Source organism: Heliconius melpomene, chromosome 10 (genome assembly GCF_056956725.1).
Source record: "Heliconius melpomene rosina isolate 202511_hmr_F chromosome 10, ASM5695672v1, whole genome shotgun sequence".
Taxonomy (NCBI): Eukaryota; Metazoa; Arthropoda; class Insecta; order Lepidoptera; family Nymphalidae; genus Heliconius; species Heliconius melpomene.
In genome coordinates, this window is record NC_140398.1 from 7,076,805 (window position 1) to 7,096,846 (window position 20,042).

The 20,042-nt window shown below is 33.3% G+C and overlaps 1 protein-coding gene across 2 annotated transcripts in view; it reads left to right on the top strand.

Annotated features, from left to right (window-relative positions):
• Nucleotides 1-20,042, top strand: part of LOC146535366 (cell adhesion molecule Dscam1-like) — a 131,619-nt gene that overhangs the window by 36,643 nt on the left and 74,934 nt on the right. For both annotated transcript variants that reach the window (XR_014878309.1, XM_085190966.1), the window contains exon 4: nt 18,607-18,749. Coding sequence is in view for 1 of the 2 variants with exons in the window: in XM_085190966.1 (XP_085047092.1) it covers nt 18,607-18,749 (143 nt within the window). In the remaining variant the exon portion in view is untranslated. The remainder of the gene's footprint in view (nt 1-18,606; nt 18,750-20,042) is intronic.

Genomic DNA, 20,042 nt, shown 5'->3' on the forward strand with positions numbered 1-20,042 from the left:
AAGTACAAAGTCTGTTGAGGGGGAATGTTTATCAATTAAATTCTCCTAATTATACTTTCAAAGATATTTGAGGACGCTATTGCGCAATGTGACTTCGATTCCCATTCATTTCGAATGAGTTATTTTGACTTTGGTAACGAGGCAAACCACGGCGTTGAATTCCGCCACTTAATATGCAAAATATCAAAAATGTATGTATGTGAGATACGGAGTGTCTTAGCACTCTGACTACTGCTGTATACGGGTTACAGCCTGAAGCTAAAATAAAAAGATAACGCGTACGCTAGCGACTATCGAGAAACCCGTTCGTAGTACATTCGCCCCCAAGCATTCATTATGCCAGACCAATTATACGATCTAGTGTTCTTTACGTTCGTCTGAATGAATGCAGCTTGTTTAGTTTGACAGTGATCGTCAATACGCTTCGCATCGAGGACAATGACAATCCTATATTATTTAGTATTCATGCAAAAAATAATGTAGAAGCTTAATAGAAAATAATACTTGAAATAGATTAATTATAATTTTTTTTAGGTATAATTATTATTGTTTTTTGTACAATAGAGTTATGCCTGTATACAATCAGAAGTATATAGGCACTCGATCAATGAATGAGCTTACTAGATTCCTCTTCTCTAGTTGGGGAAAATAGTTGGGGAAAATAATATGACTTTAGTCTTGCTTCCAACAAACAAAATTTGTATTTGATCGAAAAATAGAGTGGACTTACAAATAAGTTTTTGGACATTTTTATCTGCCTTACTTCTACTTTGCTTACATCACTACAATTTTAACTCATATATTAAAATTTAATATTTCAGGATATATCAATAAAAACATTAATCAAAATCAATTAATTTATATCAATAATACTTAATATATACTCATCCACTCCAACACCTAAAACCTCAACTTCATATCATCGAGTGTATGAAGCTTAAAGCGAAAAAGCTTAAAACTTTTTCCATCGAATTCATGCAATAAGCTTAATTTTTTTCCATACAAGTGCACTTAATTGATATAGACTTACACGCACACGATGGTGCTCGGTTTTTAAACGTGATTCGAGTAGTCTGACTCGAGTGTACGATACGATGAGAACTTTAATATTACATTTTAATAGGATTTTTTTTTCAGTTTTACATTGTATCACGTATATAAGGGAAAAAATTGTCATATTACATAGAAAAAAAGTCCCCTGAGAGGGAATCGATTATAAAACCGACACGTTTACATTCAGACACTATAGCTCTGCGCTGGGATGGCCTCTCATCAATAGATTTTTAACTGATGAAAAACGGTGTTATTTGCTTCTAAAATTAAAAAAAATAAATCAACTTCACGCTGTATCCCACACACTGCAGAATAGGCCCACTTTTCGCCGAATTTTGGAAGCATTGTGTGTTGAGTGGCGGAACTTAACGCCGCCCTTTGCCTAATAAAGCAATATAGAGAAGATAGTATTTTATCATGTTAAAATAAACATTTATTGTTAATAAGCACATGTTATACAAAATTCGGTACAAAAGAAAATAACAATATTATTCAACTTAAATTTCCTTTAAAAACTGCGCATCCTCAAGACATTGGCTCATTCATTTTTTTATAAATACTAATATTACAAAGCTAAAGAGTTTAATTGATTGACCATGTTAATCTAAGGAACATTTTTTTCAAATAGAAGAGAGAAGTCGCAGCAAAAAACCTAGTTTTTCATATAAATGCTTTGAGCGTCTATAATATGTAGGATATGGATATATTCAGGTGTCTCACAATTTGTGCCTTCCCCGGATCGCTTAATTTTGCCTCAAAATTAGATTAACGTGCTTCTGAGAGAAATTCCCGACATAGCGACAGCTACGTATGAGACTGACAGAGTAAAGTGTTAGCTATAACTTATGTATAAGTATATACATATTTGAGATGACAAATTCTGTAGAAATATATTATAGTAATATAAGTTTTATCTATGGCTATTTAGAGACTCAAGTTTTCCAAGAATTATATGTTCAAAATTATATATATATAAATTATATATTATATTATTATATTATAGGCCTATGTCCAGCAGTGGACCTTAAAAGGCTGATGGATGGATGATAGGTTCAAACCCGTTACGTTCTAATTTTTAAACATTTTCAAAAAAAGTATAATCTTTTCTAAGTGTTAAAAATCTTTTCTTAGCTACAAAAATTAATCGAGTAAGATTAATTTGTCAACATTCATCTAGTTCGACTCTATTATATATTAATTTTCAACTAAGCGTTCCTTGAGTGACACTCCCAACGTGTAATTACGCAAGCTCTCCACAAATTTATATCGGATATCGACGGCGGTTTACGTAAGATTTGGGTAAATCAATTATTTGAGCCTATGAATTCTATATAACTGAATGTATAACTTAGTCTTCTAGAAATTTATTCTTCAAATTATTCTGGCTATCACCAAAAAATAAAAAGATTTAAAGGCATAAATGTATAAATATTTGCTATAATTCAATGCCTTAGTATAGTCATAAAAATATAAATAATCATTAAAACCATATATTTAAAGATCGTTCCTTCAAGTATGAGGTAGATTTAAGGAATAAACCGAAAAAGCGAGGAAAATTTCGCATAGAGTCTAATATATAATTGGTTTATGTTACAGAAGATTCAACTAAAACGTCTCTTAATAGGGTTTATTTTAAGATTCGTATACGCTACCTCCATTACAATGGTTTATTCCTGGAGCTAATTAGAGTAACGTAAGGTACTATGTTTATGAGTGTGAATGAAATATTTTTATTGCTATACATATTATAATATTATCTTGTATTTTGTAGCTATATATTTATTCAGTTTCACGCTGTTTTCTGGATACAGGGTAGGGTAGGCAATGTTTAGTAAGCTTAGTGTTAACACATTTCGTTCTCCATTTTTCGCCATATTTTCAAGGCATTGCTTGTTGAGTGGCTGAGCTATTTTGGCGGTTCTTATTACCAGATCGAAGAAATGAAAATATTAATAAAATATAATCTATTTATATATATAAAATCGAAAGGTCACTCACTCATCACGAAATCTCAGAAACTACATGTGCTAGGAATCTCAAATTTTGCATATGAGTTACTTATAGGACGTAGGCGCTCGCTAAGACGGGAATTAGCAATATTCGACTTCTAAGGGGTTGTTTTTGGGGTCAAAAGTTTGTATGAAACTTCGTTACTGCAAATGCTAGGAGTCTCAAATTTTGCATAGACGTTAAATTAATAATAACGCAGTTCACGCAGGCGAAGCCGCGGGCGGGCCGCTAGTTATTCATACCTCCGAATGGGAAGCGAACTCACAACAGTCGCACTTACAGTTAAACTGCGTTCCAATGGCCTCACCATATCATAAGTTATTTTCCTTAAAAAAACACATAAAATACTCAAAGGATAGGCTATCGCACTCCAAGATCCGATGTGAGCGATAAATCCCGTGTTGACGTGTCATTTATCCTGACTGGGCCCTGTCCAACATGCTGACATGTAAACTGATCTTCATTTTTATTTGTAGTGAAATGGACAAAAAACTAAAAGAAAAGTGTAGAAAAATATAGAATTTTATATAAATGCCTATTTTGAATTTGGTTTATTTTGTTTTCTTTTTATTTTAGTAGAGTTGTCTCGATGTAGCTTGATAATAACGTATGGCTTGGTGGTCAAAGAAATTGGACGTGGTGGGAGTCCTAGTCAAGCTATGTTTATTTTTTTAATTAAGTTTCTAAAACAATCATATTTTGCTTTACCACTTAACACACACTGTTTTTTTATGAATGAAAACAATAAAAAGAGAAACTGTGTTACCTACTCAATTTTTTATCAAATGAGTGTATAAAAAAGATAATAATATATTCTAATTAACACAATAAAAAAGTATTGTTTTTTTTTTTATTAAAAAATATCTTTTTTCATTTTTTCTAGCGTGAAAAACACAGGTAAAAAATTATTTACCACGCTATAAATCCTTTGTCGCCCTATATCCGGGGAACAGGAACCGATGTCGTTTCAGTTATGAAAAAAATTAATCACAAACGTCACGCCGTTACCGAAAAAGCCTGCGGGCTTTGTCACTACATAGTACGCGTGAAAATATTTTTAATATGGTTTTAGCAATATTTTCGTTATTGTTTTTTTAAATTAAAAAAATTGCCACCGACGGTAAATGGAAAGAACTACTAATTGTTTATGACACATGACACGTTCACGTTCTAAATACGGAAGGTAACTCAGGCGGCAGGTACAGTGGGTGATATCGATACTATTATTGTGATGCTGAGCTTCACGCTTAATCCCGCGCACAGCAGGGTAGGCAGAGGGAACCTAATGTTAAAACACTCACTTTCCAACTAATTCAGAATTCAGACAAAGCGCAGCGTTGAGATCCGCCACTCAACACTTAACGCAACCTACCTCCTATAACGGGAATAAACTGTGAAACTATAAAAAATCCAAACTACGCCAAAATGGAACCCATATATTGATTTAATAGAAATATTTATAAATACCTTCCTTCCTTCCTTCCACTCCAGCCACATTTAGCGGCGAATTTGGTTTGTGAATGCAGTATTCAATACAATCTCTATCCTAGGAGATGAGATTATATTGGCAATCATAATTATTATATAAAGTGCTCACAGCGTCCAGTTTGTATAGCGACAGTTGTGAGAACGATTCTTATGTCTGGAAAATTAGGTCAAAAATATAATGGAATGGAGGAATGGAGTATTTTAAAACTAGGTTATATACCAAAAGGACTAGGTTATATACCTAGTCTTAAAATACTGTATGTTCATAAGGTTCCCACGTTCCCTCTGCCTAACCTGCTATGTGCGTGAATATAAAAGCGTGAACCTAAAAATATATTTAAAGTTACGTATCCCTTGCAGAGAATTTACAGTCTACTTTAGATACTCAACGGCAGGAGTTCACTAAAATCCTTTAATTCTCTATTTACATAATTTAGATACGCTTAGAACGAATAAATTATATTTGCAAGGGTCGTACCGCTCTCTGAACTAACTGACCTAAAATTGTCTCTATGATTTTGTTATGAATATTTTATAATGTGATATACTTACATACGGATATATGAGAAATTGAAACCAATTGTTAAATAAGTTAATGCCTGACGTGATTGTAACGATGGCTCTATGGCATCGTTACATAGAATAAATATTTAGATATTATACATTTCATGAACGTGAACAATTATTATGAAGAGTTTGCCACTAAAACTCGAGTATTTTAGTCGGAGAGCTTTAACATCTCCAGTATATTTAAGCAAATTATGGCGTAGTGTTTCCTCACCTAACATAAGTTTTTTTTAATTGGAATGATGAATCACTATCGTATCGATACAAAAATGCGTAAAGTATAAAAACTAAATGTATTCCTACAATTCTGCAACAAATTGGAAATGCCTACCGCTAAAATTATTTTGTTATTGAATATAAGTACAAAATCCGATTATAATTCACCTGTTCGCTCCCACAGGGCTCAAAGCTCAGAGGATACTCGCCTGTTTTCAAGGAAAACAATGAAAAAATTAAGAGGTACGAAAGTGAGTCGATTGCTATTGGCCGAGGTCGAGGAAAACCCAATTTTTGTAATAAGTTCGTTAAAATTCAGTACGATAAACTAATAAGAGACAACCAAGAGAGGAGTTAGGCTTAAAATAAAATATAATTTGGGTTTGAACTTTAGATATACTGAAAGTACCTTATACTATGGATATACTGAAAGTATATTATACCTATACGGTGTGGTTTTAATTTATTTATATATTTATACTAGCGGACGCGCGCAGCTCCGCTTGCTTATTTAGGGGTGAATTCTAGAAAACCATGAAACACATGTTCAATGAAATATTTTTAAGAGTCCAAATTTAAAATTTTATAACAATCGGCGGCGTTTTAAAGATTTTTCCATACAAACTTTCAACCCCTTATTTGCACCCTTAGGGGAAGAATTCTAGAAAACCATGAAACATGTGTTCAATTAAATATTTTTAAGAGTCTGAATTTCAAATTTTATAAAAATTGGTGCCGATTTAATAAAAAATGTATACAAACTTTCAACCCCTTACTTGCACCCTTAGGGGGAGAATTCTAGAAAACGATGAAACAAGTGTCCAATTGAATACTTTTAAAAATCTAAATTTCAAATTTTATAAAAATCGGTGCCGATTAAAATTTTTTCCCATACAAACTTTGAACCCTTATTTCACCCCTATAGGCTTAAAATTTTTCCAAATTACGAAAGTAAATATCTGCCCAAATTTCACGTTTCTACGCACAGCGGTTACGGCTGTGCGTGCGTCTTACCTTAGTCAGTGAGGACAAGTCCTTTTATATATATAGATAAGCAAAGAAAGCTCTCCTTCATAAAAACTATATTTATACTGAGACTGCTCTTAATATATAAACTCATTGATAATAATTAAATTCGAAAATCAAAATATAGAGACCAGTCGTGACGCAGGTGCCCCAGTATGTGACTTTAAACTCCACTGGTTTTGGGTTCGATCCTCACTCGAGGAAATTAAATATTTAATATTTTCATTTATTTAATCAAATAAGGCAAAGCGCGGCGTTAAGTTCCGCCACTCTACACGCAATGTTTTCAGAATTCGGCGAAAAATGCGTAACGGCGTCTTAACATTAGGTTCCTTCTACCTAACCTGCTATGTGCGGCATATAGCGTGAAGCTATATTATCTAAAAATCCTTGTAAATATGAAACATATGACTATTCTTACAAAATACTGACATAATCAGAATATAGCCATTGAGTACACTCCAAAGCAACACAAGTCTCCTCCTAATGATGCAGCGCCCTTTGAGCATTAGCCTGTGAAAATTGTAAGGGGTGAATGTGTGGTGTAAGTTGGAAGACTTGGGTTAAGAGGTGATAACCCAGTAGCATGTGGAAATATTTTTTTTATTACCTTCACGCTGTCTATCGCATGGAACAGCATGGTAGCCTTCACTTGTACATCTGTCTCTCTATCATGTCAAACTTTTGACGTATCTCATCCAAAGTCCTAACCAGACAGAAAGAAAAATATATATATATAATCTTTAATTTGAATAAGAATGGCGACGAGTTTAACTTAGTCCATCCTGATTTAGATGTCATCGTAAGTCAGCAACATAACATCTGACCGTAAACTGACTGGTTATGGGTTCGATTTCTAGTCGAGGGACTTTCACTTCCTGACTTCCTATTTGAGTTTCACTTTCAATACACTTTATTCTTCCTCTATGCCTTTCCTGCTATATACGGGACATAGCATATAACTATATCTATAGCTTACCATGCATAGAAATGTATATTATAACACTTTAGAGAAGTCCTTTAATGTACTAGGAAAGCTCATACCTTTATAACATTGCTGTAGGCTATTTGCATGGCAAATTTAATCAAAGTAACGTAAGCCTTGACGTTAAGAAAATTACTGTTTTTCTTACATATTTGTATTTTGCCTATAAGCAACATCTAGAGAGCCTGAGATAACTAAGTAACTTCGAACCTACTGATATTATGTTTAGTGTCAGGACCCTCTGATATTCTATTTCCATAGCTGTTGATTTGCGTAACTCAACGCCGACCTGACTAGAGCGAAGAATTAAAAATAACTCATTCTCTCAAGTGGGAGTCGAAACGAAGTGTATTCTATGTTTAGTGAGTACATACATTTATTTATGTACGTATACAAAATTATGGTCAATATCCATAGCTATTCTTTGTTTGTATTTCTTCCCATATAAAATGTTTATAACACCATAGCAACTGAACGTGCTCGAGAGCTTTATCTCGCCTATCATTCGACATGGTTGGGGCCCAACATGATGTTATTTTGATAGAATCTTTCCCTAGATTATTCTGTTTAAGCCTTTAAAAAAATATACATAACTGTAATCGTTTTTTTAAGAATCACGCATAAGAGTATCCAGGGATATACGGAGTGAGAACCTAGTGTTAAGTGTGTTACTTCGTCCCCCACTTTCCAGCCGATTTTCATGACGCAATGTGCGTATGGAGAGACGGAGCTTAACGCCGCGTTTTGCCTTCTTACTAAACGCACAACACAACACACAACCGTTACAGTCAGACGACGCGACGGCCCGTATAAAGTAATAGCTAAAAATTAATATTCTGTACACAAGAAAGCACTTTGAAAACGTTTTAAGTACCATTGTTAAGATGTTAATGACTTGCGTTTTTAAAAGAAGTGGTTTTTTTCATTATATATATATATATATATATATATATATATACAGAAGAAAATTTTCAAATATAAAAAAAGATTTTTCATTATATTCAAGCAAAGTCCCTAAAATTAAGTACCAGGTCCCCTCTGCCTGCCTGGCTCTGCCATCTAATAGATAAGATTCAAATTTAACTCTACTTTTTAAATTTATTCCTACAAATTTTGACAACTTTTCCTTTATCAACTTGGTGTGAAATGACCAATTTATAATAAATTACAATATAACAATGAAGGGACAATTTTACAAAGCCCTTTGCCCTTGTATTACGTGCTCAGCTTTAATGACAGAGTGAACGAGAAAATTTATGTTGAAACTCAAGACAAGCTTAGAGGAATGCCTTATTTTGTTTTGTACTCGCACTAAAGAAAATGTATTTTTTTTTGTCAGCTGTACACAGAGGAAGAGAGGAACCTTTGACTGGAATGCGACGATCGTGGGTTCTTCTTTACTTATTTCTCGACTCTCACCGTCATTTTGTTTTATTACCGATACCTTCGAAATTATGGTACTATGTCATTTAATCACTTTTGTTCGTTTTACAGGATCCTATAATATATTTCATAGCTTAAGTATAACAGAGAAACTTGTACATATATGTTTAACATTATAATATACAACTTGTAAACGTTCTAAAGTAAACACGCCTGTGTTTTTATTTAAAACAAAATATTAGAAGATGAACGTTGAAAACTAAAATAAAAGAAAGCAGCTCCACATATTTTCCAGCATAGCAGGGTAAGGCGAGGAAACTCGTTTTAATCTATTATATGGAAAAAAGTTATATTTTTACTAAAATCACAAAACTGAAGAATTGTCAGGTTGAACGCACTAATCTCAGAAATTACAGGTTCCAATTATCGAGAGAGGCTATAAGACTATATAATATCATGCAAATAAAAAGTACGAAATCCTAAAAATACTTAAAATTGTATTCTATTTTCTCTTTAACAAGTTACTTTGCGAACCAACTGTGCCTTACACATTATTGATGTGAGAAATCTCAAAGTAAACTGAATTTTTGCAACGGTTCTGCTATCTCTGTGCTACTACTGTTTGTGTGACTCGGACAGGTCTGGCTAAACTGTAACATTCTAAAGGAATATATAATGCGAGCAGCAAAGGATCAACCTGTCTGGAGACTTCAAAGTGGGATTATGTCTATTTTTGTGGTTTTCTCTGAAACTGAGTGTGGAATAGATCGAATATTGTTTCTTACAAATTACTATTTATTTAAAAAAATAATATAATCATATATTTTTCTTGTCTTCTGTTTAATTTTTTAGTTTTCTTGAATGAATGTTAAATAATATTTTTACTGGATGATTAGATTTATATTTCGAACTTATCGTTAGGTACACCTCTCTCACCTCTCACAGAAGCTAGTGTCAAAATATTCCATTCTATGCTTTCTTCCAGAACTCCAGACTTAGCGAGTTGAACGGTGGAACTCAACGCTACGCATAATAAATATAAAATCTTATTCAATTTAAATCTAAATCCATCGCTTTCCGACAGGTTATATTTTGGTAGAAAGTTGTAAAGAAATATTTGGGATACCTAAAAAGTATAAAAGAACAGAAAGCTCACTACGTCTGTCCTCATTAAAACTGTTATTTTGTTTACTTTTTCTGCACAAACGACGGATTTAGCTATCGTTGTTTTAAGAAAATCTTATTTGTAGTATATTCAATAAACTACAATGATTGTACTACAGTAGAGCATCAGTTATCAGGACTAATTAGATGACACGGGGGTTCCCAAAATCTTTCTTACCAAGGTAGGTGGAGGGAACCTTGTGTTAAAACATTCCATTCCTCAATCCTTCCGCTCAATTTTAGAGGCAAGGCGTGTCTAGTAGTGGAACTCAACGAAATAGAATTTAGTATTAACACTAGAAGCGCCGCCGTCCCATTTTTGTCCCAAACGCAAGGTTGATTGTTTATAACTTTTTTGTTTGTTAATGTATGTAGATGAAACTTTTTGACTATTACCAATTTTACACCTTTATTTAATTAAAAATATAAATAATTTTATAGCAGTCATACTTTTTGAAAAAAAATGAGATTTACCTAGAACTGCCGCTGGGTCATATTTGTCCCCCCATTATTATTTTATTATTTGAGGGTATAATTTGACATATTTTCATGCCTCGGGAACGAGGTGGAGGTGAAAGGGTGATGCGGGGGCGGATAAAAATTGAATAGTAGGTTTAGCAGTCAATACTTAAATTTTTAGGGTTCTGCAGCTTTTAAGGGAAAAAAAACCCTTATAAGATCATTTTTTGTCCATCCGGCTGTCTTTGCCTTTATCTCAGGAACGCTTGGAGAAATTGAGTTGATATTCATATCAGTATATGAATATCAACTATATGACGATCTACAGTCACTTGATTTCCTGAAAAAGCACCCTTAAAAAAAGATATGACCATTTATATAGTAAAAAACGTGTATTTCAACACTATAATGGGAATCAAATTAATAAGGTCCTTTCAGTTAACTTAGAATTATGATATAGTATACTAGTACAAGAAAAAAGCCGAAAACTATACATTTATGCATAAATCTTAAAAAATAATAGCCTGAAAAGTGGGGTAAAATTGGTGTCAATACTAAATTTTGCCGCTAGTTCAAATGAGGTATCAGATGAAAGGATGACTAAGGTAGGCTTGAATTTCAGAAAAAACACTCGATACCAAATGTGGGCAATTGTAGGGTAGGTGGAGGGAACCTGGGAACCTAGTGCTATGCACTCCGCTGGCATTTTCCGCCGAATTCTGGAGCCATTACTATGCAATGTTATAAATCATCTGTGATGTATCACTGATGAAGAATATATTAATGCATTACTTGGCCTAATAATAATATTAACTAATTTCAATAACTTATAATTTTGTAAGAGTTATTCAGTTAGTTGTCATGACCTTAGAACGTATTTGAAATATTTGATTCTTTCTTTGTGTTTGGTTTTTTGGTACTTTTATGTGTGTTAAAGAACAAAAATTGATTATTAAAGATGATCTACATATTTTACGAATTATTTTAATAATTTTTTTTTGTATTATACCAAAAATCAACATAATAAGTAGAATGGGACAAATTTGTCACGACGGCGGTTCTAGGGGGGTGTCAATCTTCGGTACTTCTAGTGTTAAAACACTCCTATCTCCGGTTTTATCCGTAATGGAAATGAGTGAAGTTAGAACATCGCACTTTGTCTGCCAGAGCGAAGAAATAAAAATAGTTCATCTAACTGGAGACGGAACCCACCTCACCGCGCCACAACAGCCAGTAAGTTTTGTTACCCTAGTTAACGCCTAAATGTTCTTATGCAAAGTGGCTGAAACACTTTAACCCCAATACAAGAGTCAAGGAGTTTTTCATTAACAAAGAACGTCGGAAGAAAGGTTGAATTAATTTTTTTCCTAGCACTAATTGGTTTGCTTTAATCTTTCACTCGAGTGTCATTTTTGCGATGAAAAAGTAGAGTTTATAAAATAATGAATGAATATTTAATATAATGGGTGGTGAGATTGTAGGATGGTACTTACCTAGCTTTCTTGTCGAAGGGTTTAAAGTTCGATTATTGTTATAGTATATTTTATACGGTATTTTTATAGATTCCTACAGTAAAATATAAAAAAACAAAAGCCTCTATAGGATGGATCACTTTGTTGTCCGTCTGTCCATTTGTCAAAGTCATTTCTCTCAAGTTCATGTGGAGGGTTCGTGTGGACAATACAAACGAAGGAAAATCCGAAATTTATAGGTATTTCTTTGTAAAAATTCTTTACACACTTATATTAGTTCATATTATGATAAGAACTAATATAGCATGTGTATAACACACCACTATACTTATAAACTAAATTTAAAGATACAAGCCTTTTCCTGCATGACATGGTAACAGAAAGAAGCTAAAGTTAAGACACTCTGTTCCAATATTCGAGACATTGTATGTTGAATGGCGGAAATCAACGCCACCCTTTGTATACTACAACGGGAAAATAGAAATAATTTAATATAATATATATTCATTCTCCTTAGAGAGAATCAAACCTATAACCTTTGTTTACCACCAGACCCTATCCCAATGTACCACCATGACCCACTTATTACATATGATAAACCCACAAGAAACCTCATACCAGTAGAATAAAGATTCGATCAAAACATATCTCATATATAATATGACGACGCTGAGTAGGCAACATAACGTATCTCCCAAAGGAAATCTCACAGTACATTTATTAAAAATGTTTAGGTGAAAGATTTTCGAAATAAGATTTGGTTTCCAAAAAAATCACTTACCTTTTTAACTTTCTATTATATAAAAAAACCGGTCAAGTGCAAATCGGACTAGTCCACGAAGAGTTCCGTACCAATTTTCTGGAAAGTATAACTTTTAAAAATTGATAAACTTAAATTTGAGGGCTTATGCATTGCATTTTGTATGAAACTAACTACAAATATAATTGTCCACGCGAGGTACTCTATAGGTTTTGATTATGTGGAAAGTTTCATACAAAACCCAACAAAAACAATACAGAAGCGTTCGTATCTTTTGATTGCGTTTACATAGAAGCTTGATGCTTTTGTGCTCTAATGGACCATAGACCTGAAAAAATTGATATTAATTTCTAATAAGATACCTCCTCACGATCTCCAGATATACAGTGTTGGCAGACGGATAGACAGATAACGAAGTGATCCCAAAAAATGGTATTTTTTCTTTTGAAGTACAGCACCCTAAAAAAATATCATTAAGGTGTTGATTTCCTCCACTCAACACGCAATGCTACCAGGATTCGGCGAAAAGTAGGAAACGGAAGTGTCTTGGAATTTGAATATTGTCTATCATTACACCGAGCGAAGCGAGCCTAAATTAAAGTGAGAAGCGAGCAGAGACCCGCGGCGTGCACACCTTTTCTCTACTGTCCACTTTTCTATTTTCAAGACATTGTGTTCACTATGCGACTAGAATTTTTTTTTCCAAGGGAAGATTGAACCTGCGACCACGGCGTTTACAGTCACATATTATCCCAGTACGCTATGATCGCATTTTGTTTTATAATTTTATTATTTGATATGTAAAGGGAAGCTATGTTGCACGAAAATGGAATCTAAACAGTTTGCAAAGCTGAATTTTTCAAGAGGTTTTCTATATAAAATTTATCACGTAGTGCGTCATGTTTCAAGTTATAATATAGAACACATGCATGGGTTAAAACAAAGTAAGATGAATAACTTTATACAACATTTAAAATATCCTTGCAGGAAGGATTTTTCATAGTTGAAACCGTGACTGTCATGGCGCCGTAGTGTTCTTATGTTTTTTGAGCTTCAAGCTGTATCCTGCATATAGCGTGGTAGGCAGAGGGAACCTGGGACCCTAGTGTTAAGACACTCTGTTTCCATTAAAACAAATCCGTTGGTAATTTTCCGCCGAATTCTGAATTCTTCATTCCCTCAAGTGGGAATTAAACCTATAACCTATAAACCTAACACATGACTGTTTACAGCTAAACGTTTGTGCTACTGCGCAACGACGACGGCCTCTTAAAATATCCTCTGGCCTCTTAAAATATATGCATATGTACATTCATATATGTACATATTTCGTATTTCAGTTTTTTAAACGTGCGCTAATTAACGAGACCGTAGCTAAAGGATTTCAAAACGTCATGTAAAAAATTACAAAAAAATACAAAAAAAAATACACGTGCAAACGTCGAAATGTACTGGCAACAGTGTTCATACGTAAAGGATTTTAACGAGCAAAACTAGTGCTGGTTTTAAAGTATTTTAAGAAAAGTTTTTTTTTTATGAAAACTGGGTATTTTGTTTATTTTTATGTCTCTTCTATTCTTTGTGAGTTAGAAAATAAGTATAATGATTACATCTATCTTTTCTTTATTTTATCTTTATCTTGGTTTTTCACCAAGGAAACAATTATATTTTTAAATATAAGTAACAGAGTTTAAATGAGAGAAACTCATTAAATTTGAGATGTTACAGTTAAATGAACCCATGCCATTTGTTTCTATAGTCACATACACAGAGTTGTTGACTTTTCAATTACTTCTCAGGTCTGACTAAACCTAATATAATTTAATTAGGAAAATAATTTTTAAAATACATGACGTGGTCAGATTAAACAATTTGCTGCGTTTAACTCTGCCACTAACATGCAATATCTCTAAAACTGTGGACTTAAATAATCAAATGATGTATTACAAGTGTTAGTACCCCTTTAGATAAGGGAGGTTTACCAAAATATTAATGAGTCTGTTACATTATATAAGCAGAAAGACAGTTGTAAAGAATCTATAAGGTTTTTTTACATAATTTTTTTACAAAACCCGTCTCTTATATATAAAAGAAAAAACAATAGTGTAACTTAGACATTCTAATGTTTTATGGTTTTATTATTTAATTTTTCTATAAAAAAAGGTAAAATTATCAAAAAATTAAACAAGAAACCTCAAGGAAAATTATTAAAGAAGAAAAAAAGCTTAATCCTCTTTTCAATAAGCTCCGTCCCCACAAAAGTACTATACCTATTCAAAATCTTAATAGAATCTCGTAATTGTCGTGTGCGGGCTTAACATACTCTTGGGAACTGTGAGATCTTCATTTACCAATCAATTTTTCTTACAAATTGTTTTATATATATATTATATATATATATAGTTTTATATATATATAGAATGGGAGAAAAATAGTTATTATATTGGAATAATAGGAATAGTACAACGGAATGGGGGCGTCGTTAGAAAATAATAAGTTTAGAAATTATACGCCGTTGTAGTGAAATTAGAATGTTTAACTGAACTTTGGATAGTCTTTTCTTTTGTTCCATCGATCGTAGAATTAGAAATGTTTAAAAATTTGAGTAAATCGGGCCGAGAACCCGCACCTCTTGTTTACTGTCCAGGCATTCTAGCCAATTACGTAATACATATCGCCAATATTTTTAAATGCCTATTGCAACGTTTTTTAACCGACTTCTGTAAGAAAAGGAGATTATCAATTAGACTGTTTTTTTTTATGTTTGTTACCTCATAACTTTTGACTGGGTGAACCGATTTTGCAATTTTTTTTTATTGTTAGTATTACATTACTAATATATAGATCGGTGAACACTGTCATGGCACAAGGGCACAAGGGTGTGACTGTAACGCGATTATTGTGGGTTTGATCCTCACTCGAGGGATTGAATTATTATTTATCCATATTTTCATTTCTTCGCTCTAGCACCAAGGAAAAATGTCCGACTTTTAATCTGTGTAGGTAAAAACTTAAAAAATCAAATAGTTTTGTCTTTTCCTCCATGTGTCTTGTACGTCATTCCAGGTAGTGTAGTGATATATTTATCTATCTCCAGCTTAATTTCAATCAAGTTCAACATTAGTCAAATAATATCATTATTCTAGACCAATAACCTGATAATCAAGTTATCTCAAGAGTTGAATCTAAAATCGTATGAATCCCTAGCCCAAAACAAGAAAAAATACCATAATCATCTATTAAAAGAGTAATCGTGGCTCTTCGACTTCCATTTCCTGCGCGACTTAAAAAAAGGATGGCATGAAATTAACAGAGCCTGTTGTAGCAAAAAGACCCCCGGGATCCCTGTAATTGGCGCTCGGAATGCCGAATGCTGGAGAATATTTTAACCTGGTGCATATTTAAGGGATCTACGTAGAGGCAACTTGGGATACGACTTTTGTTGAGTAGGACCAGTTGTCTTTTTTAGTTTAAGTTGTATTTCTGAGTTTCTAGGGCACTGTGTGAGTTATGTTGCTTATGGATGGGTAGAAGGTTCAAATTGTTGCGATGTAGAAATCGGAAAAAATTTATTACGCGGCGTTGAATTCCGCCACCCAAAACGCAATGTTTCCAAATTGGCGGTGAAATTGAAACTCTAAGATTCCCATCCTGCTATAGTACCGTTCTAAATACTCCACAAATATTTGTTGTCTAGGTCTAAATATTGGACATAGCCTACATGATTATTAACATATGGAATACCGATGTAGCTGTCATTGTATCAATAGTAATATTCTCCAAATCCCTAAGGATTCTGCTTAATTGTTAGATTAGACTATGAACAGTATGCAGAAGCTATGTATTGTTTGAAGTTAGTAGACATATAATTAGTTAGACATACAATTTCAGTGTGTTATCTTATATTTATTTTTAATATTTACATATACTTTAATCGGTTTTATTTAGCTTGACTTGGTCGTCGTTTAAATCCAGTAATAAAATTTTTACCATCTTATTACTTGTCTAAATATTTTTTATAACTTGGATATCAAATGAATGAATGAAAGAATAAAGCTTAATATAATCTAAAAATCAATGCCCTAACCTCAAGAACGAATGAATGGCTTGAATTGTAAAGTTCTCTTTGTGTTTGATAGTTAATTTTTTGCCCGAACATAGGCAAAGAGAACCTGGGAACTTCTTCACTCCATTCCCATTAAGATACTTGTGTTCTCCACTTTCCACCGTTTTCTGGGGGAATTGCGTGTTGCCGCAAGATGAAACGTGTTGAGTTCTATCACTCGATACTGAATACCTAAAAAAAAACCTACAACAAAATGGGAAACGCAATGTCCTAACTCTAGCGAGGAAGAACGTGAAGCTGCTTTTTTATTTTATTTTTAAATTAACAGTTCTACCATCGTGTATTTATTATCAGAAACATCGAGCGCGATTGAGGAAGCAATTTACATAAAACGATTACAGTAGACAGTCAAAGGAAATGAAGAGTATTAGAGCGTAATTTTTCTGATTGAAATTGATTTTAAATTAGTCTCGGGTAAAAGGCGATATGTTTATTTTGTTTTTTGCTTATTTAATTGGGTTGGTGTTTTTTGTGATTGCTGTGTCTATTTGATTTTGTGAAAAAGAATAAATTATCTTACAGAATACATGTTTATAGTTAATGTGTATTATTTTGTTTTTTAATTTACCCTCTCGTGGTGCACTTGGCTCACTAGATATATAAATAAAGAATTTTTTTAGACAGTCACTTGACAATTATTAAGACACGTCGTAGCGCTTAGAGCGCGACGTTGGGTTCCGCCAACACACAATCCGCCAACGTTCAACACGCAATGCCTCGAAAATTCGTCAAAAATTGGAGAATAGAATGTCTTAACAGTAAGTTCTTCTCTTCCTCAATAGTCTTGCTACATGCGAGATACAGTGTGAAGATGATAAAACAAAGTAATGATATACCATAAAAAAACAAATGTGAAATGAGAGCGTAGTAAAATATTAAGTAATGCGCCGTTCTCGACTTCGCCGACAAAAGAATGGAAGAATCTATGTGGGTGCCTAGCTGTGTTCAGTCGCCATAAAATTGAATCTCTAAATTTGACTTGGCTACTACTTTTACAACTGCCGCCACTTTACACGCAATATCGGATTTGGGAAGAAAATGAACAGTGTTTTGACACTAGGTTCAGTTTCGGCCCACCATTTATCCTTCTACCCACATTTTTTGGCCAAATTCAATATGTCCATAAAATCATAATAGCAGACATCTCCCCTAAGCCTTCAAGGTTCCAATCACCTAAAAAGTATCAGCAATTTTGCAAACCTTATTATTACTTTATTACGATACAGGAAGCTTATAAAAAAGCTCTTCGATCTACTTTATGACTGTATAAAAATAATATTGACTAACTTTTGTGTGCAGTTCCTTTTTATGCCTTTGGTAATATATTTGGAATAAACATTCTCAATGTAAGCTAAAAAGAAATTGGACTACAGCTTAGTTGCTAAATGAAGCTTAATTTTGTATTTCAAAATTATTATTCGCCTCGTTTCGTTTCGTTTAGTTATTTCGTCGTTAAAATTTGTTTATTTATTTAGATATAATTAGATATAGTTATTTAGATAAAGTTTAAAGTAAAAACTCAAACAATTAAATAATTTTCGCCAGCAGATTTTTCTAGTTTTTAGCATAAATATTTGGACTTAGTGGGATTTGAACCTGCACCCCTAATTTTAAATGCTTCTGCAGTCCGCAAGCACCGCCACTCAACACACAATTTTCACACACTCACATACCAAGATAGGTTCCCTACTTAGTGGTGAAGACACTCCTTCTCCCATTTTCCGTCTTTTCAATATATTGCTCATTAATTGGTGGAAGTTAACGCAGCCCATTGTTCTTTCCAGAGTAGGAAGAGAAGCTACAAGTTACCGTCGTTCTACGTCGCTCCTAATTCTAGTTCTAATTTTACTACATTCAAAGTATAATAATACATTCCTAATGATTATTATTTTTACAGACAAGTCTTGGACAACGGTACGCTGGTCTTCCTCCCGTTCGCTTCAATGCAGTATCGACAGGATATCCACAGCACTGTGTACCGCTGCCGTGCCCATAATACTCATGGGGCCATCTTGTCTCGAGATATGAGGACTCAAGCTGGTAAGTCCTAATAATCCTAGAAATATTACAAATATGAAAGATCGTAAGGACGGTGGTTTGTTTTACTCAAAAAGTACTGAACGAATTTAGGTATACTTTAGTAGTTCATTATATGAGAGTAATACATGAGCTACAATTTATGTAAAGATTTTATATAAATTGTATTTTGGTTCATTTCATATATCATAAGTGGATCGCTAATTATTACATTATTATTATTAGATGTGTTATCATCTACTTTTCAGCATAATTATTATTGCGTGACTAGTAATTAAGCTAATTGCAACGCTTTCTCGGAATGGGGAAATTAAAAAGAATATTATTTTTCTTACTGAGGATCAAAATCACAACTAACTACAAGTATCTTAATGGAATACTGTTCAACTGTATACAACGACAGATTCAGTAAATATGCATTCATAATTTTATTAACACATAGTTAACTATAATTTTCTGACGACTTCTGCTAGAAATGAAAATATTAAACATTTCATTTCCTTAAGTGGGAATCGAACCCTCGACCTGTCTCTGTAAAAATCACACTACTGCCCCTGCCACCAATGCGCCACGACTGACCTCAATATATTATTATAAGTAACATTGCCACAATTTTGAATCAGGCACAAAATCAACCGAGTTAATAGATTATCTGAGCTCTAATATATTTGCTTCAAATTAGGAAATAAATATTTCAAATCGCAAATAAAAATCTTTGCACGCAGAGATAAACAGAGATAAACTTAATTACTAAAATTACCCTCAGCTACTGTATACATAAATGAAATATTTATCTATTCCAAAACTTCCACTCATTTTTTCAGAATTTCATAATTTCATCATAGAATAAACTCAACATAGCCTACTATATGCGTGATACAGTATGAAGTTAAACGAAAACACAATGTCTTAATTTTTTGTCGACGCGTGGAGAACGTAGTGCCTTAACACTAAATTCACTCTGCCCACTCCGTAATATGGAGAAGGATGAATCTTTATTAAAAAAAAAGCTTACATCGACGTGTCATCCAAAGTTTGAAATTCTCCAGATTTCCTACTATAGGTACTAGTCTCCAGGACTATTGACAACTAAAATTTCAAGTTGATCAGACGCCAAGTTTTGGGTCTCGCTCTTCGGGCGGTCCGTCCGCCGCAATCATGCTATACGTGATCGTAATGCAGATGACCGCATGGTTTTGGATAATCGACTGTACAACCGAAATTCTGTTTCACCATGCTCTTTGAATAAACCGCAAATAGATGTTTATTTATTATAAACTAGTTTAGGCCAGTACT